The sequence below is a fragment of the Fusarium musae genome, chromosome 7 (assembly GCF_019915245.1).
Source record: "Fusarium musae strain F31 chromosome 7, whole genome shotgun sequence".
NCBI classification, from domain to species: Eukaryota; Fungi; Ascomycota; class Sordariomycetes; order Hypocreales; family Nectriaceae; genus Fusarium; species Fusarium musae.
Window position 1 is genome coordinate 2,675,576 of NC_058393.1, and position 26,988 is coordinate 2,702,563.

The 26,988-nt window shown below is 50.9% G+C and overlaps 10 protein-coding genes across 10 annotated transcripts; 5 read left to right on the forward strand and 5 right to left on the reverse strand.

Moving 5' to 3' along the window:
• Nucleotides 1-21: 21 nt before the first annotated feature.
• J7337_009980 (uncharacterized protein) lies at nt 22-513 on the reverse strand (the record flags this gene model as incomplete). The annotated part of the gene is made up of 1 exon (XM_044827571.1): nt 22-513. The coding sequence occupies one exon, from the start codon at nt 511-513 to the stop codon at nt 22-24; it is 492 nt and encodes a 163-aa protein (XP_044678165.1).
• Nucleotides 514-1,360: 847 nt separating this feature from the next.
• J7337_009981 (uncharacterized protein) lies at nt 1,361-1,966 on the forward strand (the record flags this gene model as incomplete). The annotated part of the gene is made up of 1 exon (XM_044827572.1): nt 1,361-1,966. The coding sequence occupies one exon, from the start codon at nt 1,361-1,363 to the stop codon at nt 1,964-1,966; it is 606 nt and encodes a 201-aa protein (XP_044678166.1).
• A 515-nt stretch (nt 1,967-2,481) lies between these two features.
• J7337_009982 (uncharacterized protein) lies at nt 2,482-3,639 on the reverse strand (the record flags this gene model as incomplete). The annotated part of the gene is made up of 2 exons (XM_044827573.1): nt 2,482-3,574; nt 3,632-3,639. 2 exons carry the CDS (start codon nt 3,637-3,639, stop codon nt 2,482-2,484), a joined length of 1,101 nt encoding a protein of 366 aa, XP_044678167.1.
• A 336-nt stretch (nt 3,640-3,975) lies between these two features.
• J7337_009983 (uncharacterized protein) lies at nt 3,976-6,394 on the forward strand (the record flags this gene model as incomplete). The annotated part of the gene is made up of 3 exons (XM_044827574.1): nt 3,976-4,094; nt 4,147-6,007; nt 6,056-6,394. 3 exons carry the CDS (start codon nt 3,976-3,978, stop codon nt 6,392-6,394), a joined length of 2,319 nt encoding a protein of 772 aa, XP_044678168.1.
• Nucleotides 6,395-10,000: 3,606 nt separating this feature from the next.
• Nucleotides 10,001-15,720, forward strand: J7337_009984 (uncharacterized protein; the record flags this gene model as incomplete). Its single annotated transcript, XM_044827575.1, has 2 exons — nt 10,001-10,542; nt 10,812-15,720. 2 exons carry the CDS (start codon nt 10,001-10,003, stop codon nt 15,718-15,720), a joined length of 5,451 nt encoding a protein of 1,816 aa, XP_044678169.1.
• Nucleotides 15,721-16,870: 1,150 nt separating this feature from the next.
• Nucleotides 16,871-17,980, reverse strand: RPS0 (structural constituent of ribosome; the record flags this gene model as incomplete). Its single annotated transcript, XM_044827576.1, has 3 exons — nt 16,871-17,133; nt 17,184-17,632; nt 17,811-17,980. 3 exons carry the CDS (start codon nt 17,978-17,980, stop codon nt 16,871-16,873), a joined length of 882 nt encoding a protein of 293 aa, XP_044678170.1.
• Nucleotides 17,981-18,353: 373 nt separating this feature from the next.
• On the forward strand, nt 18,354-19,361 carry J7337_009986 (uncharacterized protein; the record flags this gene model as incomplete). Its single annotated transcript, XM_044827577.1, has 2 exons — nt 18,354-18,399; nt 18,451-19,361. The coding sequence occupies 2 exons, from the start codon at nt 18,354-18,356 to the stop codon at nt 19,359-19,361; spliced, it is 957 nt and encodes a 318-aa protein (XP_044678171.1).
• A 220-nt stretch (nt 19,362-19,581) lies between these two features.
• On the reverse strand, nt 19,582-20,836 carry VMA6 (H(+)-transporting V0 sector ATPase subunit d; the record flags this gene model as incomplete). The annotated part of the gene is made up of 4 exons (XM_044827578.1): nt 19,582-19,665; nt 19,713-20,602; nt 20,653-20,741; nt 20,805-20,836. 4 exons carry the CDS (start codon nt 20,834-20,836, stop codon nt 19,582-19,584), a joined length of 1,095 nt encoding a protein of 364 aa, XP_044678172.1.
• Nucleotides 20,837-21,302: 466 nt separating this feature from the next.
• Nucleotides 21,303-23,311, forward strand: NOP58 (Nucleolar protein 58; the record flags this gene model as incomplete). The annotated part of the gene is made up of 3 exons (XM_044827579.1): nt 21,303-21,337; nt 21,431-21,520; nt 21,658-23,311. The coding sequence occupies 3 exons, from the start codon at nt 21,303-21,305 to the stop codon at nt 23,309-23,311; spliced, it is 1,779 nt and encodes a 592-aa protein (XP_044678173.1).
• Nucleotides 23,312-24,585: 1,274 nt separating this feature from the next.
• J7337_009989 (uncharacterized protein) lies at nt 24,586-25,768 on the reverse strand (the record flags this gene model as incomplete). Its single annotated transcript, XM_044827580.1, has 3 exons — nt 24,586-24,870; nt 24,927-25,510; nt 25,567-25,768. 3 exons carry the CDS (start codon nt 25,766-25,768, stop codon nt 24,586-24,588), a joined length of 1,071 nt encoding a protein of 356 aa, XP_044678174.1.
• Nucleotides 25,769-26,988: the final 1,220 nt, after the last annotated feature.

Genomic DNA, 26,988 nt, shown 5'->3' on the forward strand with positions numbered 1-26,988 from the left:
TTGTCCGTTGGTGTCAATGCTTCAGGCAGGAGCATCACCTGTGGTCGCAGCGTTCCCAGCATTTGGGATGATCCACGTTCCCCTCGTCGTCAAGCCCCGGGCCTTCTCGATCTTTTCCCAGGGGTTCTCGTTGGACAGGCGGTCGTAGTACCCGGTGAACTTGTTACCCCTGGCCCCATGTGCGCCTGGGTGCTGGCCTTGAGGTGTGGCTTGCGCCGGAGCAGGTCTCTGGGGTAGGCTAGCCGGGCGCGCTTGCGCTGACACTTTCTGTTCTGGATTGGCATCTCCTTCGTTATCGTCGTCATCCAGTGAGATCTCATCCTTGTTTGAGCCGGTTCCTAGAGCTGTAGAGTTTGCGCCGGTTGCTGATGACTTGGATGGCAGCAGAGCATCGGCATTTGGATTGTAGCGACGGCGCTTGGAAGGTGGTGATGCAGCGCCGAAGGATGAGAAGCCCATCTGAGCCATGAGGTCGTCATCAGAGACTTCCACGTCGTTTTCCGTGGGATCCATCTTGCAAGTATGTGAGAAGGAATGCGGTTGAGTGTGGTTCACTTGAATAGTGAGGCAGGCAGCGAGAGGCACTCTTTTTAGTGAGTGAGATGAGGAGATTAATGAGTGAAAAGAGCCAAGTGAGACGTTGGAAAGAATGATGTTGTGTCTGGTGCAAATGGAATCTGGGGTTGAGGCTGATTGTGGAGTTGTGGCTGTTGGGCAGCGATTGTGGCTTGACTCTTGGGCCTTTCCGTCCGTCATCCCGTCTGGGCATCCGTCGGGATAGAGAAACAACAAGGATTAGAAAATATCTGAGAACAAAATTATGATCATGGCATAAATCGTGGCTCCTTGTTTTGCGGACCAAAACAAATTGTTGATACAGATATACCAGACTATGGCGCAATACTTTTGATGCCCTGAAGCTGGACAGTATCGCAGCCAATGTTTTAGAGAGAAAACGAAATATCAGTGACATCAGACTGATAATCAAAAAGCCGAGACGGGACTTAATTAGAAACAAATAGGCTAGGATAAGTTATGCAGTCGGAAGATTTAGCGAAAGTCAACGAATGAAGATGTCTTTCCCCTGGTGTTTGTGTTGCAGATCTGCGGCCACCCGAAGCCTGGCGTGTTTCATTTCTTGCTTGTGAAGAAATTAGGTACCAAGCATACCATTTCATTATCAAGCAACCTTGCAATTGCAAGTTTTTTTTTCATGTGAATCCATCTGTTCTTCTCACAAAAGTAGTCTAATATACTCATCCTTACCCGACCTAGTTTCATACCATCTAAACTAACATTTTCGTTGCTTCTTTTTGTCACTGTAACACACGTCATTGAATCTACACTACTACACTACATCATGGCCGATCCAAAGCCCATCAAGCTCAACCCCCCGACCAAGTATGCCCCAGCTACCAAGAACTCACCTCCCGTGGACCCTCCCACGCTCGACTGGCTCACCACAACATGGAGCGTCACGCACTCGACGCTGAGCATGTGGCGCGATGCCCGCAACGTCCGCATCACATACAAGCTCCTCCCCGGAACAGCAGATGGCCGACCCCGTCTCGACGACCTCGTTGAGTACGAGCCGCTCTCCAAGGACGGAACGCTCAAGACGGTCCAGGGCACCGACACACAAGCTTCGTCTATCGGCTGGGACTGGCGGGGCAAAGGATGGCTTGTCTTTGTCAACTCGCACTGGGAATTGCTGGGCTGGGGCGAGGCCGTCACTTCAGAGGGTGTCAAGGAGAGATGGGCTGTTACGTGGTTTGCCCCTACGGTGTTTACGAAGGAGGGCGTTGATATCTACTGTGATCGTAAGGAGGGGCTGAGTGAGGAGACGTATGTGAGGATCAGAGAGGCTTTGAAGGGATTGGAGACGAAGAAGGTGCCTGAGATGGTTGAGGCACACATGCAGCCTGTTGAGATCAGGTTGCCGTGGGTTGAGGGGAGCAATGAGTAGGCGACGTGTTTGGACGAGCTTCTTAGTTTGACTTTTTAGTATTTTGGTGTAATATACCCTATCGCTTGGCATAGAAATGCTGCCTAATGGATGTGTACAGATCTCAGAATTATACCATCTTTGCAATATCATGTGAGCTCTGCGAACTTTTTCTCCCAAGTCCCCAACTAAAGCATCGAGATAGACAGCTGTGAGCAGTCTGATGTGTTCTTTACCAAGGTGTTGCGTAGACGTTCTTGCATCATACCCTTCCTTCCAGATGAACCTGTCACTGAACGATATGGCCACAACCTCAAGAGCTCCAATGGACTATTGACGCCAGTTTATCATCATAATCATGGCGTCACGACCGTAGTCATGATGCCAGATAAGACTCATGGCGTCAGTCACATGGATGCAGAGCCTTCGTGCGAGAGTTTGTTTCTCTGTCACCAACAGGCAGTCAGATCAAGTATGAAAATATCAAAGGGTACAAATCGTGAAAGTCATTGAAATGGGTATCATATGCTAAGCTATCAGCTTTTGGAATGGTGTCGTCGTCGTTCATGACTAACCCCCTCTGAAGATCGCGAGTCTCTCTTATGAGACTCATCATCTCCCCGGTGTCTCTCTTTTCGTTCTCGACTCTCCTCGTAGTGCCTCTCATGCCGTGACCCTTCTCTATCGCGACGGTCATGTCTTCGACTTCGTGAATCAGAATAACCACTATGGCTATGTCTTCCTTCTCTTGACCTGTGTCTCCGCTCATGCCGAATGGGAGACCTCTCCTCATCACGATCGCGACCCCTATGTCGCTCTCTACTCCTGTCCCTATCATGGTGCCTTCTACGCCGTTTCTCACGGTGTCGTTCATCTCGGCGCATCTGCTTCAACTCTTCTTCTCTTTCTTCCTGGAAACGCTTCCTCTCCTGTTTGATCTCCCGAACCTTAGAAGCTCCCATTTTCATCATAGCGAGAGGATCGTTGGATACCATGCGCTTGGCGTCTCGTTCTTTGCGATTGGGGTCCTGGTTTCCCCAAACGTCTTTTGACGAAGCATCAGGGACTGCAGCATCAGATTGAGAGTACCATGGTTTAAGAACGCCATCCTTTCCTGTAGCATTCGAGAAGCGCATTGTGTACTGATCCTCGTGGCTCTGCTTTTTCTTCTTGGCTTCCTTTTCAGCCTCTTCATTCTTCTCAGCATGAGCTCTGGACTTTTCATCGCCTAGAAGATCAATATGCCCATTACGATCCACAAGGGGGGCAGAACTTGTGCTCTTCCTCTCAGGCTCTATTCTTACAAGAGCCGAGTTGTCATTTTCTCTTGCTATTCGCATCTCAAAGTCGGTATCGTCCTCGCCTGGTAGTTTTCGTTTCCGTCGCGTACTCGTCCTTTGCAACGCATCGCGATCACGAACGGGAGGCTCCTCGTCTTTTGGTGGTTCATCGTCTTCGACCGGTGGTGGTACTTCTCCTCGAAGAATAGCCAGGCGCCGTTGTGCATCTATCTCTTGCATACGCTGTTCCTCAGCTTCTTCGGCGGCCTTTGCGGCGGCTTCATCGCGACGAACACGGGCGATGTTGTCGGCATTGTACACGTTCCACGACTTCTTTCCTAGTAAGTGGCTACAGAGAGTTAGCTCACGTGGCAATTGGGTAGGTACTTGAACAATATGTACTCACAGTGGCATGTTAACGGTATCAGGATAATGAAAGTGAAGGTTTAGCCTTCTTTGAGGACCCTTCCCCAAGTTTAGGTCACTTTAGGTAACCTTCATTAGTTAGTGGGGGCCGTGTCGTCACCTTCCACTGGGCTGACACCCGCCTGTGACGGAGGCTGTGTCACAGGCAGGCCGGGACCCCGCCATTGAGCTGCGATCGCCACCTAAAACTGTCCTTAGGGGACTCGATTTACTTAAAGGTGGGTAGCTTCCCCTGCATCGAGGATTGTGACAACACATTGCTTATCCAAATTTGGACCTTCCATCTTTCAACATTATCACCACCACTTCGGTCTCCTACTAGCTATGAATCGTCCATTCCGCCCTCATCCAGGGCAACAGGGAGCTCCGCCTCGGGCAGCACGGCTGCATGTCGAGACCATCGAAGATAAGACTCTCAGAACCAGATTCGTTTACAACAACAAGTAAGCCTACTCTTTCAACGGTAACATGACGACGAAGCTCATGACTAGGAAGATGCGCCGTGTCCCCCGAAGACTTCCCTCCCAACCGAGATGGCTCTGACCATCATATCCTCATCCGTGGCGGACAGCCTGTTGGCGAATACGTCGTCACTGCCACGCCTATTCCAGGCTTCCCGAGAGGCGGTATCAGTCTCACCGACGCTCAGCGAACATGGGCCGGCATCACCATGAGGGACGAGTTCATCGGCGAGATCTACAATCCATTCAGCGCTCGTTCCGATGCGTACCTTGGCACTGTCGAGCTTTCGATCACTTTCAGAACCCAAAGCAAGAAGACAGACGTTCCCTACGATGAGGATGAGCTCTCCAAGCTCTTCATTGACTCGTACCAGAACCAAGTGCTTGCTCCTGGGCAGCGCATGCTTATGGACCATCGCAACATTCCTCTTCTCGTCATTGTCGAGTCCGTGGTACTCACGGGCTTGGACACGTCTTCAGAAGCGGAACAGAAGAGCCAGGACCCCAATGCTAGAGGTATCCTGATTCCCCAGAGCAAGGTGTTCTTCCACGCCAAAACAGGAGATGGCTTCAAACTCAAACCTTCGGTGAACAAGCCCAACGCTAGCGCAATCTTCGCTCCCAGTTTCAAGTTTGACGATCTTGGAATTGGTGGTTTGGACACTCAGATTTCCACCATTTTCCGCCGTGTGTTTGCGTCTCGTATTTTCCCTCCTGGTATAGTCGCCAAGATGGGCATTGATCACGTCAAGGGACTACTACTTTATGGTCCCCCAGGAACTGGTAAAACCCTGATTGCCCGACAATTGGGCAAAACTCTAAACGCTCACGAACCTAAGATCGTCAACGGTCCCGAAGTGCTAAACAAGTTTGTGGGCCAGTCCGAGGAGAATATCAGAAAGTTATTTGCAGATGCAGAGAAGGAGTACAAGCAAAAGGGAGACGAGAGCGGCCTTCACATCATCATCTTTGATGAGCTTGATGCTGTTTGTAAGCAGCGAGGTTCCGGATCTGGTGGCGGCACAGGAGTTGGTGATACTGTTGTCAACCAGCTCCTTGCCAAGCTCGATGGTGTGGATAAACTTAACAATATCCTTTTGATCGGCATGACCAATCGAAAGGATATGATCGATGAGGCTCTGCTACGACCTGGTCGTCTAGAAGTCCAGCTAGAGATCTCTCTTCCTGATGAAGAGGGTCGATTTGGTATCATCAAGATTCACACCTCCAAATTTGTCAAGAACGACATCTTGGACCATGACGTCGACTTGGCTGAGCTTGCCCGCCTTACCAAGAATTACTCTGGTGCTGAAATTGCTGGTCTGGTCAAGGCAGCGGCAGCCAGTGCATTCTCTCGCCACACTGATGCCAACCAGATCACTGTTACAAAGGATATCGAGCACATGAAAGTCAAGTGGAGCGATTTCTTACTGGCTCTCAGTGAGGTCCGGCCTGCATACGGTGCCTCCGATACGGATTTGGAGGCGGTTCTCCATTCTGAAATTATACATTATTCGCCTGACATCCAAAACATATTGAACGACGTGCTTGGTGTTTCGCACATGGTCCAGGAGCATCCTAAACACCATAAATCTTCGATCATTTTCCACGGCGCTCAGGGCAGCGGCAAAACAGCCCTCGCTGCACACATCGCAAAGCTTTCAGACATCCCTTTCATCCGGATCATCACGCCCCACAAGCTTCTCGAGTATCGCGATGACATAGCCAAGTCGGAATTTATCACGAAGACCTTCAACGATGCGCAGAAATCGGCCGTCAGTCTTCTGATATTGGACAGCATCGAAAAGCTGATTGGATGGAACCCTATTGGGCCTCGATTCTCGGCAACAATAGCCAATACAATATCTGCTTTGGTCGCCAAAGACGCTGTTCAGGTAAGCGACTTATTGGCATGGCAGCAACTTTAGCTAACAGAAACGCAGGGCCATCGCCTCCTTATCTTTGCAACGACTTCTAAACTCAGTATTCTCGAGGAGCTCGAGTTAGCCAAGGACTTCTCGCGGGATGTATACGTGCCAACAGTATCTAGCCTTCGTGAACTGAAGACAGTTCTGCAATCAAGGGGCGGCGTTGCGGCTGGAAGCGCCGATCAAACCCTCGCTCGTATCTATGAGCATGCTGGAGGGGATCAAGTTGGAGTTGGCATCAAGCCAATCATGGAATTCATCGCGGAGGCTGAGATGAGCGAAGACAGTGATCTCTTCGTCAATAAATTCTCGAACTCGGTAGTGAAGAGGATACAAAGCCAGCGGATTCGGTAGAAGAGGTAACAAGATTAGACTAGACCTATGGAATTATTAGTTCAAATTCATCAAGTTTAGTATAAGGCTCGAAAACTCTTGATAAAGAAGAGAGATGGTATTGACTAGGTATTCTAAAGATTTGGTAAGTTGAGTCAACTAATCCTATACTTGGTCAAAGATTTGATGGATTTAGTTAACTCATCCTAAAGTTATCCTAAAGTCATCCTAAAGTTGTAAAGATCTAATAAATATAGATAAATCCTAGACTTGTTCTCAATACCTATTTGGTGCATTTAGTCAACCCACCCTAAACCTATCCAGAGCTTATGCTCAGTTCTACACTCTCGAACCATGCTGCTATCACAACTTCACAAGTGGATTGCTTATTATCTAGCATCACTCGATAACTCAAGAGTCTACTGCAAGCTGTAGGGTAGCTCTTTGGCGATGTTACATGGCCGATCACATGGCCATCGCTTCAAGCGGCTGATGAACATTGAATGGCAATACGTGAACATGGGAACCTTGAAGCACGCACGCGAGAATGGATACGCGCCCACTCGCCAAGTAACGATAATCATGCCGCATTCCGCAGAAGCAGCATGAACCAGTTCTAAACAAGAAAATGTGGCTGGGCTTGGGCGGAGCGGTTCATCGGGGGCCTTAAACTACAGTGTACGTATCCGTACTTGCGAACTACTTTCCAGATCAAGCTTGACTCGGCCGGGGCAGCGGAGGCGAGAAAGAATGTGTTGACAGGTGCTGAGAGAGAGAATTGCATGTGTGGTGTTGGACGGGAACCCCGCGGCGAGACAGATGGTTGGGTATTGAGGCTTCGACTGACTCGTGGTGATGGGGATTTAGTGGTTGACGGGACGGGTACACCGCATGTTTGCCGAGTCAAGAGTGGCCATTGGAGGCTCTGTGTTAGTGAGTACCTATGCAGGTATATGGATTCCTTAACTGGCACGTGTTTATCGCTGATGTTGATGCTGGAGACGATATCGTGACGAATGGCTCTTTGGCAAGGGGATGTTGTATTGTAGAGTGTACTGTAAGTAGGTAGCATCGGCGGTTTGTTCTATTCGGCGAACTAGGTAGCCTCATGCGAGGCGATTCATCGTAGCACTGCATATTTACAATCCACAGTATGCACCTTCTACCGAGATGCGGGTCCTTTAAGTAAGACAAAGGTTGCGTGAGGAGCTGAGTGAGACCTTGATAAGGCTGCAGAATCAATCGCATCACATCAACTCCAAGACAATTTGATTCTCTGCATCCCAAACTCGACATTACCTTCGACCTCGTTGGAATTTTGTACCCTAAACCCTACCCTGCCTAGACCAAGACCTGAACCTAGACTACCGAGACAGGAAAAGACCCACGGATGCTTCCCCGGGCACCCAAGCAGTTGGTGTCGAATCAGAGCTTAAAGTTCGGCCTAGGCTTTTTGGCTTGGTCTGATTTCCCAGGATCTCAAGCCTTGTCATGGATGCATGGCACGTGTAGGGGACTCGGGAGGATCAGATCGCGCGCGCGAGAGAGGAATGGACTGATGCTCAAATGTTGCCGGTTTCAAGATGGAGGAAAACAGAGGGGAGAAGAATAGTGATTGATTGTGATGAGAAAAGAAAAAAACACGGATGCTAACGCCAAGAGCAGAGAAACGTGATGGGCTCATGCATGATGCATTAGCTGCGCTGCATCCTCGGTCATGGGATTCTCTTTCTGGAACGATTTCGCTCTCAACCCCCGCCTGTAGTCACAGCGCAGTAATTATCGTACAGTTCCCATCCCGTCCCCTCACTCAATCAACGCCTGCACGAAAATCCCCTCATGGAACGTTCCGATCAGATTTGCAAGAAAAAAACTCTATCACAATTGATACCCAAGATTTCCCCTCTGATCGGCAAAACTGGGCATTAACTCTAAGAACTCCTACCTTGGCTCCGCCGCCCAACAGAGGGAAAATCTGTACGAATATTGATTGACTCGAGTGTGCCCGTGGTAGGTAGCAGGTACTTTTGGCCGGTTTTCTGGGCTGCAACGTCAAAGCATGGCAGAGTGCAGGTACAGAGTACCTTGCAATATGCAAATGGCTGGGGTTTGCAGGGGATCTTTTGTATGCGACACGGGCCGAGCTGTTGAACCGTTGAGGGATGAACGCGGGTACTCGATACTTTTGTGTGCCGATTGAGGCTTGCGAAGAGGAAGCGTGGTAACCAACGGCATGGACATCCCCTGCTCTTTGCTTCTTAACTCAAGTACGGTAAGAAGACCTCATCTTGTGATGATAATGATGAGAGGAGATACAGAGACAGATACGAATTGCTGTTCATGACTCCCTGCTTCTGTTTAGCTTGAGGCAGACGGTTCGTGTCAAGTTTAGCTGAAGCTGGAATCGCCAATCAGGCTTGTGAAGTCGACTTTGAAAGACGGGAGACAGCTGGGCTAACCCACCAGCAACCCTTCCACTGGGTTCGGCCCAGAGAGGAATACAGCGGGTGAAGGTATCTCTACCTTGAGCTCGACTGTATCCTCACTGAGATTTGGAGTACATCTACAAGATGACCTGAATCAATTACTGCTATTCTTAAGTGCTAGAGTGCTAGACTAATGCCCGCCCCACACCCTCCTCTATCCCATCCCAATGATCCCGTGTGCCAACCCAAGTCCAGCCCGCGCCATTCGAGGCCCATCTCCCGTCCGCCCTCTCTCTTGTCTTGTCTTGTCTGGCCTCTGAGAGAGGTTTTTGAGTTTCCCCCAATTGCCTCTTGAGAAAAAAGGATCTCTTTTCTTCTTTCCCTTCCCCTTCCCTTTGCTTTTTTGAACGAGTGTGTGAGAGAGAGACAAAAGGGCTTTGACCAGGGTCTATTGTTGTATCGTGTGCCCGTTATTCACTAATCAAAGTTACACGTCTTATTTCGATCTTCTCTCTTTCTCTTTACATACAGTCACGACCCCTCTGTCTCTGGTTGAGCTGAACTGTCTCGCTCCGACGATCATTGAAAGTGTCCGGTACTCGAATGGCAACGACAACAACGACAACTCTCCCCTAGAATCGAGCCGAGTCTCTTTTTGCTTTATGGCTTTATCATGTAAGTTTGGTTTTATTGTTACTCTATGACATCAGATCCACCATTTTCAAGGTTTGTCTACCTAATGTTCGAACCTCGACCAGGTATTCCATGCTTGTCGGTCTCGCCAGGCCTCAGGTTGGTCTGGTTACTGGTAATTAATTTACAGTGCACAACACGCACACTTGAACTGGACTAGCATATAACATGGCAATCTAATGTTGTTGATGGCGGGATGGGCACAAGCCAACTACCTAATTCTCACTTTCTTCATATCAATCATTTCTCCAGTCGGACTCGCCGTGTTCCCTTTACTCTCTCTCTTTCCCTTCCCCATTCATCTCCATCTCGTCGTCCTGACCTCGCTCTCCACCACGCGCCCCCAGCATAAACCCACGTTATGCGCGCCGACTTGCTCAGCTCCTGGAACGATCGCTGCTAACTCAATGCCTTGATTGCCAGCTCCTCTATCGCTTTGAGCACCGTCAGCTTTACCCTCTCCTGACGTGACGACAGGCAACGCGCCTGCGAGCGGCCTTGCCGTGCCATGGAGGCCCTGGAGTCTTCGACGCCCGCGGACCCGCTGCCACCAGCGTCTGGTCTCAGCGCGGCGCCCCCAGTCCCAGTCCCAGTCCCAGTCTCAGTCCCTATACCATCACCTCCTCCAGCTGCTGCAACTACTGTCAAGGATCCGTTGTCAACCAAATCAAAGGTTCAGTCCAGGTCTCGTTCCGGCTCAGGCGCTATCGCTGTTGCAGCCCCCAACGTGAATGCTGCCGTAGCAGCACTCAAGAAAAAGGAATCCACCAGCCCTGGCTTCTCGACACCCAGTAAGTGGCCTTCTGTTAGGTCCACAAACACCGCGCGCATGCCCACAACTATCGTTGCGAAACCCTTGGTTCCTCTCTCAGAACGAAGAATACACCAGAAGAAACCCACAACCCGAAGTCTCAAGGACTCAGATTCCAGCCTAGATAACCAGGGCAGTCTGTCTCGATGGGAGATTACTCCAGACGGTGGATCGGCAGGTCGTGAAGGACGTCAATTCACTGTCGCCAACGTTGGGAACAATGGTCGCATATATTTGAGGTAAGTGAAGGGTTGATATATCGCGTGTTTCCCTCTAGTGCCTCATCTATCTCATCCCTTGGGAAAATGTCACTACCAGTCACATCCCCGCTCTCCCTTCACGCTGCGGTCTTTGCTTGCGCTTTGTGGGGAGATGTCTTAGCTGAGCTCTTATTGTGATCCCTTCTACCCGTCGCCTTAGGGATAGCAACGTGGCTGGCCCGAAACACGACGCTCGCTCGTATTTTTCTACATCTGCGTTCCACAGACGACTGACTCTCATTCTCCAGGCCGACCGTTCGCCCTGCGTACCAGCGAACTCCTCAGCCCCAATTCGTCTTTCCGATTACACCTCCCAGTACCGCAGGCTTGGATGCGATCTCTAATAAACAGCTTCAAGACGAGACGAGTGAACTTCACGTTAGTCAGTGGACGCCAACACCGGAACCTTCACCTTATGACGGTACCCGAACATACTTCGATCACGACTCTCAGTATCCGCTCCGGCCCGTGAAACATCGTCGCGCGCTTTCCGATAGCACGGTTCACGAGGTGTCCACTGCCAAAGATTCGGAAGCCGGGGCCTTCAAGATCGTCATTTCGAAACCATTGGAGGAATACCGACCTCGGACTATGGAAGATTTCGATTCGACTTCTGATCCTCTTCTTGACATTACGATACCATCGTGGCGCATAGGGGTTCCCCGATTCACGGGAAGAGGCACACCAATGATTCGCGGATCCTCGTACGCTCCCACTGAGGAGTTTCGCTCAAGTAGCGCCTCGCTACTGAGCCGACCTCAGGGAGTGCTAAATAGCTCGCACCCTGATATAACATCTTCAAGGAGGCCGAGTTCTATGGCTGTACCGATGTTGCGAATTTCTCGAAATTTATCAGCCATGACTCAGACTCCTTCAACCACACAACCTTCTCGAACCATTCGTCCAAGCTATCAATCAAATTCTAAAGTCGAACCCGCCATGTTCGATGACCTCACATTCAAGCCAGCCTGCGATGATCGTACATTAGTCAAATATTCTGCAGCAACTGGTGCTGTTATAGCTGCTACGCCACCGCGCCTCGTCGCCGAAATCACATCACCCAGTTTCCTCGATTACGAACTCATCTCCGACTTCTTTCTCACTTTCCGAGCGTTTCTGGAGCCCGTGGATCTTCTTCGTATGCTTATTGCGAGACTACGCTGGGCTTTGGCTCGTGATGATGAGACAGGCATGGTTGTTCGTGTTCGTACATTTGTTGCCCTTCGACATTGGATTCTCAACTATTTTATGGACGACTTCGTTGTGGATTATAACCTCCGACAAACGTTCTGCGAGCTACTCAACGACTTTGTGGATGAACTTTCGCAGTGCAACCGGTCTCGAAAGGTTCAGCTGAAGATTCTTGGAGAATTAAAGAAGTGTTGGCGAAGGGTTTGCGCATTGTACTGGGATGGCCCGAATTTCGACGACTCCCTCGATTCTAGCGTTCCTATTACGCCTGGTGGTATTGCTGGACATCGCGATCCCAGTCTGGATCCGTCTTTCTGGGACCGTGATGATGGCGAAACACCCCGTATCGAAAGTCTACTACCACTTAGAAGGAGTCCTGCCGAACGAACAAGCTTCATCGCCGATATTTCTCGAGCTGGCCATGTTGGAGATTCTGTTGTGGTTGAGCACCGTCCAAGCACCCCTGAACGACAAACCGCGAGGGATTCAGCAGAACAGCAGACATCGCCAATTAGCATGACTAGCATGGACATTATTTCATGCTCTTTTCCTAGCAAGATCAAACCTGCTCAGCCTCATCAAACGAACCCTCTAGCTGCTCACCCTGTATCGACCTCGGCTTACCACACTGGACCAGTGGCAACGACTCCCCGTGCCCTCGTTGGCAAGCGTGTGCGACCTCAAGCTGCTCACAAGCGAAACAACAGTTTGACCGATTCTTTGAGAGAGCACAGCACGGATAAACTGTCATTCAAGGATCAGGAGTTCATGATGACAACCCCATATGGAGGAAGTCTTGTCCGTGGAAATTTGTTACCTCCTGGCCAGGCTTTTGTCGATGTGGAACCGGATGAGTTCTCTACCAGCTTGGTACCTTCGCCCAGCCTTCGCCCTGAAAACCGAAGCCTCATCAAGGAAAGAATACCCGCTGGCGCGATGTCTGGACACGGTATGAAGAAGCTGCTGGGAACTGTTCGAAGAGCCTTGAGTACTAGGGGACAAGGCATGTCTCCCACTCAAGGGAGCCTCGTCAATCTTGGTAACATTGGTCCTCGTGGCGCGATAACAAATCGCATCCCTGGAACGGCTGTCGTACCCCAAAGCCGCCATAGGCCTAGCGGAGCTCGCCCGACTGTGAGAATTGACCTGCTCGGTGCCGAGATCGTAGAGGATTTCAAGAAGGCGGTGCGAGATGAGGCTGCTGCTGAAGCTGATCGTCGTGGATTACCACCACCAATGTCTCCTAACCCATCCCTGACTCCTACCGGAGACTTTCACTACTCGGCTGCTCACATGGATACAACCAACTATGATCATATTACGCACGAGCATAGACATAGACCGTCTAGCGACATGGCCATTACTACAGGCAGCAAATCCATTGTCATCGTGGATGACACAACACCTTTCGACCCGGCGCTCCTCCACCGAATTCCCAATAGCAATGCTTCTGTTGAGGCCTTTGCAGATACTTTCAAGTTGACGGGAGGTGATCCAACTCCCCCCTCTACTCCTCCTGCTGGCAATGGCGGAAACACACCTCGACGTTCCTCATACCTCCTCAACCAACATGTTGTTCGGCCATCGTTGGATGAAGATCCTTTGCCGCCATTTGTTCCCGATTTCGAGACCCTCGCCCCTGTCACCAGCGCACCCCTATCAGAGGATGGTAGCCGAGTCTCATACTCTACAGCAGCTCGAAGTACTCGCAACCGCCCTCCTGTGTCGTATCAGAACCACCGCCGCAACAAGTCTGGCAGGACTCATCGGTCTCTGAACTCGATTCTTCGCCGCCGCAGCTCATTCACAAACGGCCTTGCTCGCCGATCAACAGTTCAGAGCTTCGATGCCACAACAGTCTCTGCCCAATCGATCGCGGAACCTGAGCCCGAGGAGCCTATGCCACCGCCTCTGCGAATTCTTCGACGACGACCTGGAGGAGACCTGCGAGCTGCCACGAACGTGGGAGAGCTGGATCCTGTTACGCTGAGGAGATCCCAATCTGTTGGCTCATTGACAACATATTCAGAGTCAATTCGCAGCTCTTTCATGCAGAGCCCTCGGATGGCGTCTTTTGGTCGTGGATCTTTCGGTAAAGGTTCAGTTGTCTCCATTGAGTATGTGCAGCCTAGAAGCGAGGCCTTCTCTGTTGGACAACTTGCAGATAAACCGAAGCGAGAGCTTTCACTATTCAGCACTCACTCATCCAAGCCTGCTATGCGTCCATCATTTGAAAAGGAGGCCCAGAAACTGGCTCAGATTCCTGATGACGACGATGATGGCGGAATCGAGTCTGCTTTGGCCAAGCTTGAGGGCAAGCTCCCCGAGAAGAAGTCACACAAGTCGGCTGTCAGCCTTCAAGTTCCCCCTCAGACAATTGGCGAGGTCATGATCGCGTCAGAGCAGTCAGAAGCGGACCGGAAGAAGAATCACCATGAACAAGAGCTGATGGTTAGGGAGACGTTCATGCTGGATCCTGAGGATAGTGAACCAGAGCCTTTGATTGAGCCGAAAGAGCAAAGCCTCTCACCCGAGAGACCTACAACCGAAGCGAGATCATTCTTGACTGGTTCGTCTCATGAAAGCTATTCCTCTGTTCCTATCCTCGATCGAGACTCCGCGAAGGGTCGCCCTTGGACCAACATGTCTATCCTCGAGGGCTCAGATGAAGAAACAACGCCTCGACCACACAAGACCGTCTTGTATACCGAGGATGGAGGCGACTCGCAGCATGCTTCTTACGACTTTATTGAGAAGACGCGAAGCATTGAAGGCATCAAGCCTGGCGACACTGCTCCCTCAGTGGAAGAGGACCAATCGTTCCTTGACGATGACAGTGATCTTTCATCCGAAATGTCGGCGGATGCCCTCGAATATGAAGACTCGGAATATGGGGATGGTATTTTGCCTCGAGTGAAGCTCCCTGCTCATCCTCTTGGCTCGCCCGCTCCACCCCCTAATCGCAAGCCCCCTTCTCCTCCCATGACTCTTGTGCAAGCGCTGGAGATGTCACCACCTCACTGCTTCACAGTCCCTGAGTTACACGAGGATCAAGTCTGGGGCCAGAAGCCCCTTCCTCCAACTCCTGAGACTACGCCTACCGCTGCGTACGTTCAGACAACTGACCAAGCATCCACCGATGCACTTCGTCAAGTTGCCAAGGTGGACTCCTTCGAGAGCAACAAGTATTCTGCTCACTTGCCATTCATCCTGGCTTTCGACTCGGAGATTCTCGCTCAACAGTTCACGCTCATCGAAAAGGACGCGCTGAACGAGATTGACTGGAAGGAACTCATTGACATGAACTGGAAGGATGCTGCTCATAGCGACTCTCGATCGTGGGTTGACTTCCTCCGTAACTCTGACGCCCATGGTGTTGAAGTAGTCATTGCTCGCTTTAACATCATGGTCAAATGGGCCATCTCTGAGATTGTCTTGACGCAAGGCCTAGAGGAGAGAGTACGGTGCATCACCAAGTACATTCATATCGCCACGCACTGTCGCCGTTACCGCAACTTTGCTACCCTCGCTCAGCTCACCATCGCTCTGTCGAGCAACGAAGTCGCTAGACTCACCAAGACTTGGCAGCATGTCGCTCCTCAAGACCTGAAGACACTGCAAGATCTTGAGAAGCTGGTCACTCCTATGCGCAACTTCTATAACCTACGTGCGGAGATGGAAGTTGGCTCTGACCAAGGCTGTATTCCTTTCGTTGGTATCTATACCCACGATCTGCTTTACAATGCTCAGCGACCATCTGAGATGGCTGGCTCCCCTACAACGCCTCCTTTGATTAACTTTGAACGATGTCGCATCGCGGCCTCTGTTGTCAAGACACTGCTTCGGTTGTTGGAGGCCAGTACCCGATACAAGTTCCAGCCCATTGAAGGCATCACTGAGCGCTGTCTTTGGATGAGCGCCTTGAGCGACGAGGATATTCGACGTCACTCGGAAATGCTCGAATAAACTCTACAATCATGCGGTTTACCTACCACATTTTCACAATTCATACACATACGGGAACGATAATAACGATTTATGACTCACCGACCTCAAACGGCGTTTCATTTCCTATGTTTCAACACCACAAGAGCATACCCAGCATGCCTTCACATTATACCCCATCTCATAGCTCGTTCACATACCACCACACCAGGAGTTTTCTCTTTTTCTCCCCGAGACATACAACATAATCATCAACAGCATTTGGGACACAAAGCAAGGAGTTGGGCAAGCTTTCTTTTTGTGTATTTCACACGATTTCATCTATGGGGGTTCTCTCTCATCCTGGTTTTTGATCATACCCGCACTGCGCAAGCGTCATGTTGCGTTTTGTTCCCTTTTTTTGGTTTCTCAGTTAATAGATAGGCCAGTTTTGGATTCACTTTAATTAGTGTTAACGATAGGTGGGGGATAAGGGTAGTTGGTTGTTAATCTAGCATAGGGATTAGGATGAGTAGATGTAGTGAGGATTGACAATTGATACCACGTTTACGATGAGTTGGTTCTATCTTAACTACCTATGTGTAAATGATTAATTCCCTTAATGAAGCTGATGCAAGCATTGATCGTCATCAAGTTAGTCTACAGATTTACGAATAACACAAGACTTCACAAGCATGTTTACGGCACTCAATCATGTCATGGGTAAAGTAAACCCAGGTCAGACGACTCATATTTTGACTTTTCTCGCATCAATACAAATTCCATAGAAACAAGGCGGGATAACGATTAAGTCCATCCCCTCAGCAGCGCAGGGCTTTCCCTCTCCATCCTGAAAGACAAGGAGGAGAGTATCTTTCCCTCATTAGCACCGCCGAGTTGAAAACCTCAATTCCCACGGATGTTAATTCGTAAGATAGTCAGCAAGAAAGATTGTGTTTCGAAAGGGGGAAAAGGAAAAGGTTAACGTTGTCGAATAGTTTGATTGAACCACAACACACATCCACACGCTTTTCTGCTCTCTGCCTCTCTCGTCGTAAAACCGTTCCAAAGGTGTTCAAATTCAATTTCTGTTTTGAATTTGCTTTGGTATCCTCTTTTTTGAATTCTTGTTTTACCAGTCAATGGCAGGCTCATGGTGTCCCTGGCCATCACCCTCCTGGGCCTCAGTACCCTACCACTGAGAGTCCTTGGGGGCTTCGGCGGAAGCAGCCCACTCGGTGTTGGCGGGAGCAGCACCCCACTCCTCACCAGCAGCACCGTCCCAGCCGGGGGCAGCGGCACCGGTGGCACCAGCGAAGCCAGCGGCGGGAGTCTCCCAGTCACCACCAGCGGTGTTCTGGAAGCCGGACTCGATGGCGGCGGGGCCCTCCTCGTCAGCGCCGGGGAGCTTCTCCTCCTCAACCTTGTCCTCAGCCTCAGCCTCGGGGTCACGGTCTGAGATTTGTTAGCAAGTATGGCTGGTGTTAGTTGAGAGGGAAACATACAGAAGTAAAGATCGACCATGACGTCCCAGGGGGTCTCGCGGTTGTAGATGGTACCACGGAGGCGGAGGACCTCACGGGCGAGCATCCACCAGACGGCACCGATGGCGTGGCGACCCTTGTTGTTGGTGGGGATGGCAACGTCAACGTACTCAGTGGGAGAGTCAGTGTCGGCGAGGGCAATGACGGGGATGTTGACGTAGGAAGCCTCCTTGATGGCCTGGGCGTCGGTGCGGGGGTCGGTGACGATGATCAGACGGGGCTCCTTGAAAGATCGGGTGATGTAGTTGGTGAAGGAACCGGGGGTGAAGCGACCAGCGATGGCGGTGGCACCAGTGTGGGCGGCGAACTTGAGGACGGCACGCTGACCGTAGGGACGGGCAGAGATGACACAGATATCGGCGGGGTTGTCGACGGCAGCGATGATACGGGCAGCCAGAACGATCTTCTCCCTGTGAGATGCGCGGTTAGCGACTGTGCGCGAGACCTTTTGGTGTTTGGGTTTCGAGATTGTCTGCCCCTCCTCTGAATAGCTTCATCTTTCGAATATCGAATATGCGCTTTCAACACCCTCTCCAAATAGACATCTTGAAGCCCAAAACTCCCACCAAAATTCCAATTATAACATACCAGGTCTTGCCGACGTTGATGACGTTGACACCATCGGCACGGGTCTTCCAGAGGTAGTTCTCCATGTGAACCTGGAGGTTCTTGGAGCCGAGGTGGCACTGAGCAGCCAGGAGGGTCTCAATGTCCTGGCTGGTAGCGTTGAAGAGGGCGGGCAGGTTGGAGGGAGCCATCTTGACGGATTATCTTCTCTTGTCTTGGGTGACGAAAAGGAAGGATGGCTTGGAAGGTGACGGCGAAGAGGGTTGTGGTGTTGCGTGCAAAGAATCGCAAAATCGAGAAGTTCGCGACCGAATTTTGAGACCACCAAAATGTGGGAGGTGGGAAGCCCTGATGGATGCGCTAGGCTAGATATGGGTTAGTCAAGAGATAAGAGATCGAGGTGCAGTATCTCCACGTGACAGAAGAGCTAATCCATTTCGGTACTCAGCGGCCCAGTGGGCTCCCAGTACGGCATTGGCAAGGTGGGCTAAGGAAAATTTGGGGCGGGCTTTGGACGACAATCCATCAGTCTCTGTATCAAAGCAGTAGGTTGATGCTTCAATCATGCCCCCTAGAATACCGGCGCTGCCGCGCTTTGGCACATTGAACCGTATGTATCTATTATAGCCATTAGCTTCCTCAATGCTAATCAATCGTTCAGTCTGCCTCCGACCTGCCGCAAAGCCCGCTACCCCGAACTTCCTCCCCATCGTCCAAACGGCCAACTTGTCCCAGCGTGAGAAGAAGCGCAAGGCCAAACAGGACCCTTATCGATGGGCTCAAGCTCAGCAACGAAAGGCTGCCAATGTGCAACGGCGTGAGGAGCTCGCCCGTGAGAGGGATGAGGCGTGGGGTGATCCCGTAAAGGGAAAGACAACTCCCTTTATAGAGTCTCTTGAATCGGCTGGTCAAGAGGCTACGTCCCGTGTTCCTGTGGATGGAAGTGGAAACCCGCTCGCCGAAGCACATGAGCTACCGACATCTCCAGAACTACGAAACTACTTCCTTACCGACTCTGAACTCTCTGAGGCTGTCAAGCACGCCTATACTCTTACCAAGCCCATGATCGGCGTGGTCGAGTCACAGATGGAACCCGAAAGCGGAGTGGATAAGGCGAAGCAACACGAGCAGCGCCACCAGAAGGCCATTGAGGCTCTGCGCCGTATCACATCACTCAGCAACAGCAGCGCAAAGGACCGCTTCCACGCCAACGTGAGACGCATCGTTGAGGAATTCGGCCGTCACAACACAGACAAGGTTCTGAAACGCAAGCCAAAGTCAATTCGTCCCAACAAAGTGCAAATGCCGATCCGGAGCGGTCCTGATACAGGCAGCTCCGAGGTTCAGATTGCTATCTTAACTACCAAAATCAACAACCTCTCTCAGGCTCTGCAGATCAACAGAGGATACAAGGATAAGCACAACAAGCGAAACTTGAGATTATTGCTGCACCGTCGACAAAAGCTTATGAAGTACATGGACCGTAAGGAGAGGGGAAGTGAGCGATGGACTCACATGGTTGAGAAGCTGGGTCTTACACCTGCGACATGGAAGGGCCAGATCTCGCTGTAAAGACAGAGCGGGAGCTGAGATGATTTTGTAGAATAACTTGTTTCTCTCTATGTACAATACAAGCCACCCGAAAGATGGAGCGACGATGCCGCCTTTTGCATCTACCTATCTGTCCTTTGCGCCAGTGTGGGAACTAATCCGTGCCATTACGAGCTCAGTTGCTGCTATACTACACAAAATCCTGCTAAAAATGAAAACGATGCCAATACTTATACTCGATTTAAAAGACACTGATGTAGTTGCCGATGCGCTCTTTCTGGTTCTGGGCTATGCATTCGGCAATCCAGGTAATGTTGCGGATTTCCTGTGATTTGTTAGTCTGATAAACGGTCTCCTTTGGGATTCACTAACCTGTTCACGGAGCTTTACCCAAGCGTAGACAATGGCGTGAGTGAACTGCCTGGTGAAAGCGTTCTTGGAAATCTCCATCTCCTTCTGGTAAAACATATCCTCCAGTGTCTTAGTCTCACCAGCGCCACCGCCCATGTTTCCAGGTCCCGAGGGTCCGCCACCGACTGAGATGGCGTCAAAGAAAGACTTGTAGTCATGAACACCATCAACTGCCAGACGAACACCCTCAGGGTCCTCAGCTCGGGAGAGCATGAGAGTTCCTTCGGGGTATAGCTTTCCAAAGTTGGGGTAGAGCTTGTTACGGTCTTGCTTGGAAAGATCTGTGCCGAAAGAGTTGAGTGTGATGTTGATGGCTCGGCGGTCAGCCTCGAACTCGAGAATCTCAGACATGACCTCAGCAGTGGGTGTACCGGCCATCTCAGGGTGAGTGTTGACAAAGTTATAAAAGTCCTCAAGGTAGTTCTTGTAGAGTGTGTTTCGGACAATCTCAATGTTTAACTCGTCAAGATCCTGGTGGCTAAGACTGCCCTTGAAGTATGGGGCAAGAGGGGTTTCGATAAGCACACTGTTGTAAAGTTCCTCGATGTTTGTAGCAACGCAGAGAACCGGCATAGTCTCGAACCATCCCAGAGGATGGCATCGCTCAAGAAGCTCACGGGTATCCCGTTCATGGAGGGTTCCTGTGATGAGAAGGGCGACGTTGTCGATCATGTAGCCGTAGGTGACGTAGTCCATAAAGGTCGCAAGGGAGCCGACAGCTTGAGCACGCACATATCGGAACTCTGAGATGAGCTTGTCGGTGGTCTTGGCTGCGAGAGCTGAAGTCGAGGGGTTAGGTGGTAGGGAAGCGAGAAAATCGCCATATGAAGGGCCAAGCTGAAGCTTGAGATCTTGTGGTCGTTAGTATAATGAAGTTGGCGATGAAGTCATCGTCGCGCACCATCAATCGTCTCGCATTGAGTCAAGTTATTATAGGCAGCGCCTGTGAGAAGACCGTTGCGGTAGCCTCGGACAATTCCTTCGACGTAGCTGTTCCTTATGATTAGTCTCCAGAACCACTCGTATGAAGCTCATCTTCAAGCTAATACGCACCCGCCGTTGACGTTGTAGAGAAGACCCTCCATCTTGATTCTCGTTCGTGGTGATTCGTTCGGCCTTGGTCTATCGTATCTGAGGTCTTGGGGATTACAGGGCGTCTTCGTGGCCGAGACGATGAATTAACTGGATTGTTTAAGTTGGCCGCCTAACAAACCTCAGCCTGCGACGCAAGCTTGCCCAGACATCCTGTCGCGAGCGTCGACACGTGAGTGGCCAGGAGTCAGTGGCTGGGGGTACGTACCTGATGCAGAAACCGGAGGCAAGTAGCTCCGGCAGCCGAAGAACCTGCATCACACTTTCCGCGCCAGAACCAAGACCAAAAAAATTGAGTGGAGCCTTCCCAAGCTTCATCTGAAATTTTTCCATCGCCAGCCCACCCTCGATCTTTCCTTTCGCAGCCGCGCACAACAGACCGGACTGTGCCTCGCGAGGAAGCCACGACGCCAATCGAATAGAGCGAGACCAGAAGGAAGGAACCAAAACTAATTCACAATGTCGCTCTTTGTGCTTGCCGAGACGCCGGCAGGGTAAGTCGCGACTCCCGATCTTGACCTCGACCATCGTCAATTCATGATGGCGAGGCAGGTGAAGATCTAGGAAGCCGGGCTAACAATCGGCAGCTATGGCCTGTTCAAGGCTACTGACAAGAAGATGCTCAAGAATGAGGAACTCGCTGCTGAGCTTGGACGACCTGAGAAGGTGGTCGAGATGTAAGTTTTTTGATCATTTTTTTACTTGCGAAAACTCAAGCCATTGAGCATCCAAAAATGTCTTCAATGGCAGAGCGGACTATCGCCAGTTGGCGAAATACCACCAAGTACCTTACTGACATATTTACCCTTGATAGGCTCAAGCTCAAGAAGTTTGTCAAGTTCGACAGCGCCGCTACCGCTCTCGAAGAAGCTGCGTCGCTCAAGGAGGGCAAGGTCCCTGAGCTTCTCACCCAGCTCCTCGACGACCTCAAGTCCGAGAAGAAGGCTTCGCTCGCTGTCGCCGACATGAAGCTGGGCACTGCCATCTCTAACATGCCCTCGCTAAACATTTCTCCTGTTTCTGGCTCCAATACCATGGACCTCTTCCGTGGCATTCGAGGTGAACTTCCCAACCTTATCCCCGGTCTGCTTGAGGAGAACTTTGACCGCATGGCCCTGGGTCTTTCTCACTCCATGTCGCGTCACAAGCTCAAGTTCTCTGCCGACAAGGTCGACTCCATGATCATCCAGGCTATCAAGCTTCTCGACGACCTCGACAAGGAGCTCAACGTCTACGCTATGCGAACCAAGGAGTGGTACGGATGGCACTTCCCTGAGATGGCCAAGATCTTGAACGACAACTTGGCTTACGCTCGCGTCATTCTCGCTGTTGGCATGCGCACCAACATTGCCGATAGCGACCTCTCCGAGATCCTTCCCGAGGAGATTGAGACTTCCATCAAAGCTGCTGCCGAGATTAGCATGGGTACCGAGATCACCGATGAGGATCTCGACAACATCAAGCTCCTGGCTGACCAAGTCATTGTCTACTCAAACTACCGAACACAGCTGTCCTCGTACCTCGAGAGCCGCATGCGCGCTATCGCTCCCAACCTGACTGCTCTCGTCGGCTACCTCGTCGGTGCCCGTCTCATTGCCCACGCTGGCTCTCTCATCAGCTTGGCCAAGTCTCCTGGTTCCACCATTCAGATTCTCGGTGCCGAGAAGGCCCTCTTCCGCGCCCTCAAGACCAAGCACGACACACCCAAGTATGGTCTCATCTACCACTCTTCACTCATTGGCCAGGCCACCGGCCGAAACAAGGGTAAGATCGCTCGTATGCTGTCTGCCAAGGCCGCTCTAGGCCTCCGTGTCGATGCCCTAGGTGATGCCGAAGACGACGCTGATGAGGAGGAGCGCGCTATCCTTGGTCTCAGCAACCGCATCAAGCTTGAGAACCACCTCCGCAAGCTCGAGGGCAAGCCTCTTCTGCCCAAGGGTGCCAACGTCACCCCTTCTGGTGAGATTGTTGGTGCTGGCCAGTTCACTCTCAAGGAGACCCGCCGATACAATGGTGATGCCGATGGTGTTGCCGATGATGAGGAGACCACCGAAGCTACTCCCGCCAAGAAGCTCAAGAAGGCCAAGAAGCTCATTGAGGAGGTTGATGAGGAGATGAAGGACGCTGAGGACAGCGACGACGAGGCTGCCACTCCTGGCAAGCCCAAGAAGCTCTCCGAGGCCGATTACGAGCGCCTTGCGGAGGAGGCCGGTATCTCAGTCAAGAAGTTCAAGCGCAAGTACGAGCGAGGTGACGTTGAGCTGAACGCCGATGGCACACCCAAGGTCATCAGCAAGAAGGAACTCAAGAAGCTGCGAAAGGCCGAGGAGAAGGCCACTCCTTCCAAGTCGCAACCCGCCGCCGAGGAGACTGACGGCAAGAAGAAGCGCAAGCACGATGACTCAGAAGACGAGGAGCCCAAGAAGGAGAAGAAGCAGAAGAAGAAGAAGCGACACTCTGAGGCTTAGAGGCCCTCAAGTAAACGTCTACGGCGCAAGTCGTGACGATGCTGAATCAGACACAATTGTAGGACACTGAGGTTAACCAATCTCATCCTACCTGCTTTACTCGTACTCGTCTAAACATTGGCGAAGAACCCGCTCCAAAACGAAAGATCATATTTCAAGTCAACCCAACAACAGACTATTGGACGGTTCCCGATGTGTAGATATATGATACCTGAGAGACTCCTGGCATGGCATCTTCTGCCCGCACCTTGTTTCCTGGCTGGCTGGCGTTTGGGTGGAGGGCATATTGGCGTGATTTGGTTTTATCCCTTTTTCGTATTTTCAACTCGACCCTCTGTCCCCTCCCCCGTCCCCTGGGTGGATGCGCGGTAACTTCTGGAGAGGAATCTACTATGCTTTTGATGTATCATTACGGGAGGGTGAACAGAGGGATATAGAAGAGAAAATTGTCAAGTTTAAAAGTTAATCCTCAAATTTGGCCTGCCCTGAAGATTGTGATTGCTAAATGAACTACTACCTAGGTAGTTAGTTGTGATGATCTGGGAGTGTCATGCAATGTGACTTGTCACTTTTCCATCAATACCTATGTATATGGTTGTCTTGGTCCTGGACAATCATTCTGGAGCCTCGAGGAGCAGCAGACCTACGTCCTTCAACCAGGGTGCCAGAAATAATCGGTCTAAAGCCCATCCAAAGTTACCCGAGTCTTTTTTGTCACCCGGGAGAAAATATCACGATTTGGCAATTCAAGATTGTCACAGGCCATAAGAGAGAGTTCTTTCGGTTTCACGGACATACGAAGCACTCCACAAACACAGCAATATCAGAAGGAAAAGGGTATATTCATAGCGATTGGGTATTTTCCATGACGTTGAGAGAACATCCAGAAACCATCCTCATTAAATGCTCATCTGAGCAAACCAAGGGTATCCATCACCAAAAGTAAAAGCACAAGATACCACTCCTATCCACCACCGCTCCCTCGATACAAGAAGAAAGTAGAATACATACACTAAAATTGGAAAAGCACAACGAGCGATGGCGGTTGTCGTTGAGATGGGTATCAGAGTGCAGCATTGAAAGCATAAAACGTGACAGGTCATTCAGTTGAGTTAGAGGAGCAAAGCTGGGGTGTAGCTCTAGTGAAGACGAGAAGAGAGCAGGCGAGGGCAATGCTTCCGAAATCAAGTAGACCAGGCTAGAACCCGAAACGGGAACCCTCAAGCGTTAGCCCATTGCCTCAATGTAATACGCACGAGGGAAGAACGTCTTGTTTAGATGTTCTCCACGACGCGGGCGTTCATGGCCTGTTGGAAACCTGGGTCCTGACCTCCAAAGTCATTTTCGTTGTCCAGGGCACGAGCGCTGGATTCGCCAGTCTGGTTGGCCATGGCGGCGTTGAGGGCGTTGCCCATGGTCTGATTAGCAGCAGGCAAGAAGATGACCTTGCTGTTAGCAGACTTGGCCATGGCTTGCATAGCCTCGAGGTATCGGATCTGCATGGCAGGAGCCGAGCTCAAGATATCGGCAGCTTGTCGCATAAGCTTGGCGGATTCGACCTAGAAGTAGTATGTTAGTCATGTGTGACCAAGTGAAAAAGGATGTAGAATGTTACCTCAGCCTTAGCGGCAATGATCTTGCTTTCACCGATACGCTTGCTCTGAGCAGCCATGGACAGTGACTCCTGCAGCTCCTGGCTGAAGACAATGTCCTTGATGAGCATGCTCTCGACCTGAACACCCCATCCAGCTGCAACGTCTTCAATGATTTCTCCAATGGACTGAGCAATCTCCTCACGGCGCTCGATGACATCCTGAAGAACTCGAGCACCGACGACGTGGCGGAGAGTGGTCTGAGTGCGCTCCATGAGAGCTTGCTTCACGTTATTAATACCGAAAGCAGCCTTGTGAGGAGAGACAATGTGGTAGTAGATAACTGAGGTCAAGCGTAGAGTAACGTTGTCCTTGGTCATGCAAATCTGCTCGGGCACCTCTGTGGTCTGAATCTTGACATCGATCTGAATAAGTCGCTCGCTGAGAGGGTTGATATTAACCAGGCCAGGATCGACGGCCTTGTAGAACTTTCCGAACTTCGTAACGAGACCGACGTTGCCCTGGTTGACCTCCTTGAAGGGGTTGGGGCAAATGATGCAGCAGGGTACGGCACCCATGGTTCCGATTATGGTTCCAAGAGCATTCTCTGAGAGTGTTAGTTGATATGTTGATATCATGCATTTCGTGATCACTGATACGTACTCATCGAGCCATACCAACCCTTGGGGTTGGCATCGTTCTCGACAACAGTCGCATAACTGCGCTGGAGATCTTCTTTCTTGGGAGGCTCAACTGCCATCTTGTGCTGTGCCACGAAGCCTCCGTTGCCCTCCATCACAGGAGCCTTGGTTGGGTTTGCGGAAGAGCTTCCTCCGCCGTTGATCATGCCCTCAGTGGACGACATTGTGAAGTGTGAAGTGTGTGTTGCGCTGTGTTGATTCGAGAAAGGGTTTGCTTGGAAGCTGTTTAGGGTTGATCAAAGAAGTTGTGAAGTACTCGATGATCGAAGTTGTTTTGTTTGGAGATGGAATGTCAGTGACAATGGAAGTTGTAAGTGTTTCACTTTGGAGGTGGGGAGAGGGTGTTATTTAATGTTGTCGGGCAGGTCCAACCCACCCTCAAGCTCAGCTCATACATCCTTCCTTTAGAGCTACAATACGACCTAACGCCAAGTCAATGAGGTGACGTCGACCTCATTGGAAGTCGCACCCGACACAACCCAAGCTTCGTGCAGTGCAGGTGCAGGCGCAGGCATCAGTGAGCAAAAAGACTTCTGACCTGGAGGTAGGGTGCTAAAAACAACTAGCCTAAAGCCCACTAAGTAGGGCCCAAAGTTGCCTGAATATTTTTATCATTTAGACTAACTTTCTTACCCCTCTACCCCTGTCGCCTGAAACCCTGAGGTGCACAGGTGACATTGACACGGGGAAAGAGCGATCTACTTTCCAGACTGTGGAGCCCGCGTGGCATGCAACCACCTTGGCGGTGATTTATGATTCGCCTACGCGATCTTACGGGAAGGGACTTGTGGGGCGCAAGGCTTGGAGGTGCCGCTAGGGTCTCGCATGAGAAAGAGCTCTTGATTTCGTCGCGGGAATACGGCCAACACGATGAGATATGGGATGAGGGATTATCGAATGAGGAAATGACAATCACAAGCCATTTGAGCGTTTCAACCTGAACTCTAACGATTGAGAGCTCGTCAGGGTCGATATGCACTTTCTCAATTGAACTATGGGAATAAGACACTTTTGCTCAAATCCATGATATGGCCAAGACTTTTGGTAAGCTCTCGGCTTTGGTGAACCCGGTAACGATGTGCGTTGGCCAAGCATTACTCGAATGACATATACGGCAGTATCTTTTGTTTCTGCCTCACAGGGCGGGCGATGTCTTCTCACGTCAATGCTATTGAACCGCAGTCCATTCTCGGAGAGAGCTTCAACAGGACGAGAGACTAGCCCCAGGGCCAGAGGCAAATAGTGCAGATCCCTGAATGTACTCCGCCTCTTTGAGGATAAACGGCCACGATAGTTTGGCTAACACTTGTCATTGCGCCCGATTGATGTTGGCTTCCATGACCGCTGGACTTTTTGATCCACGGAGACTCGGCAGAGCTACTGG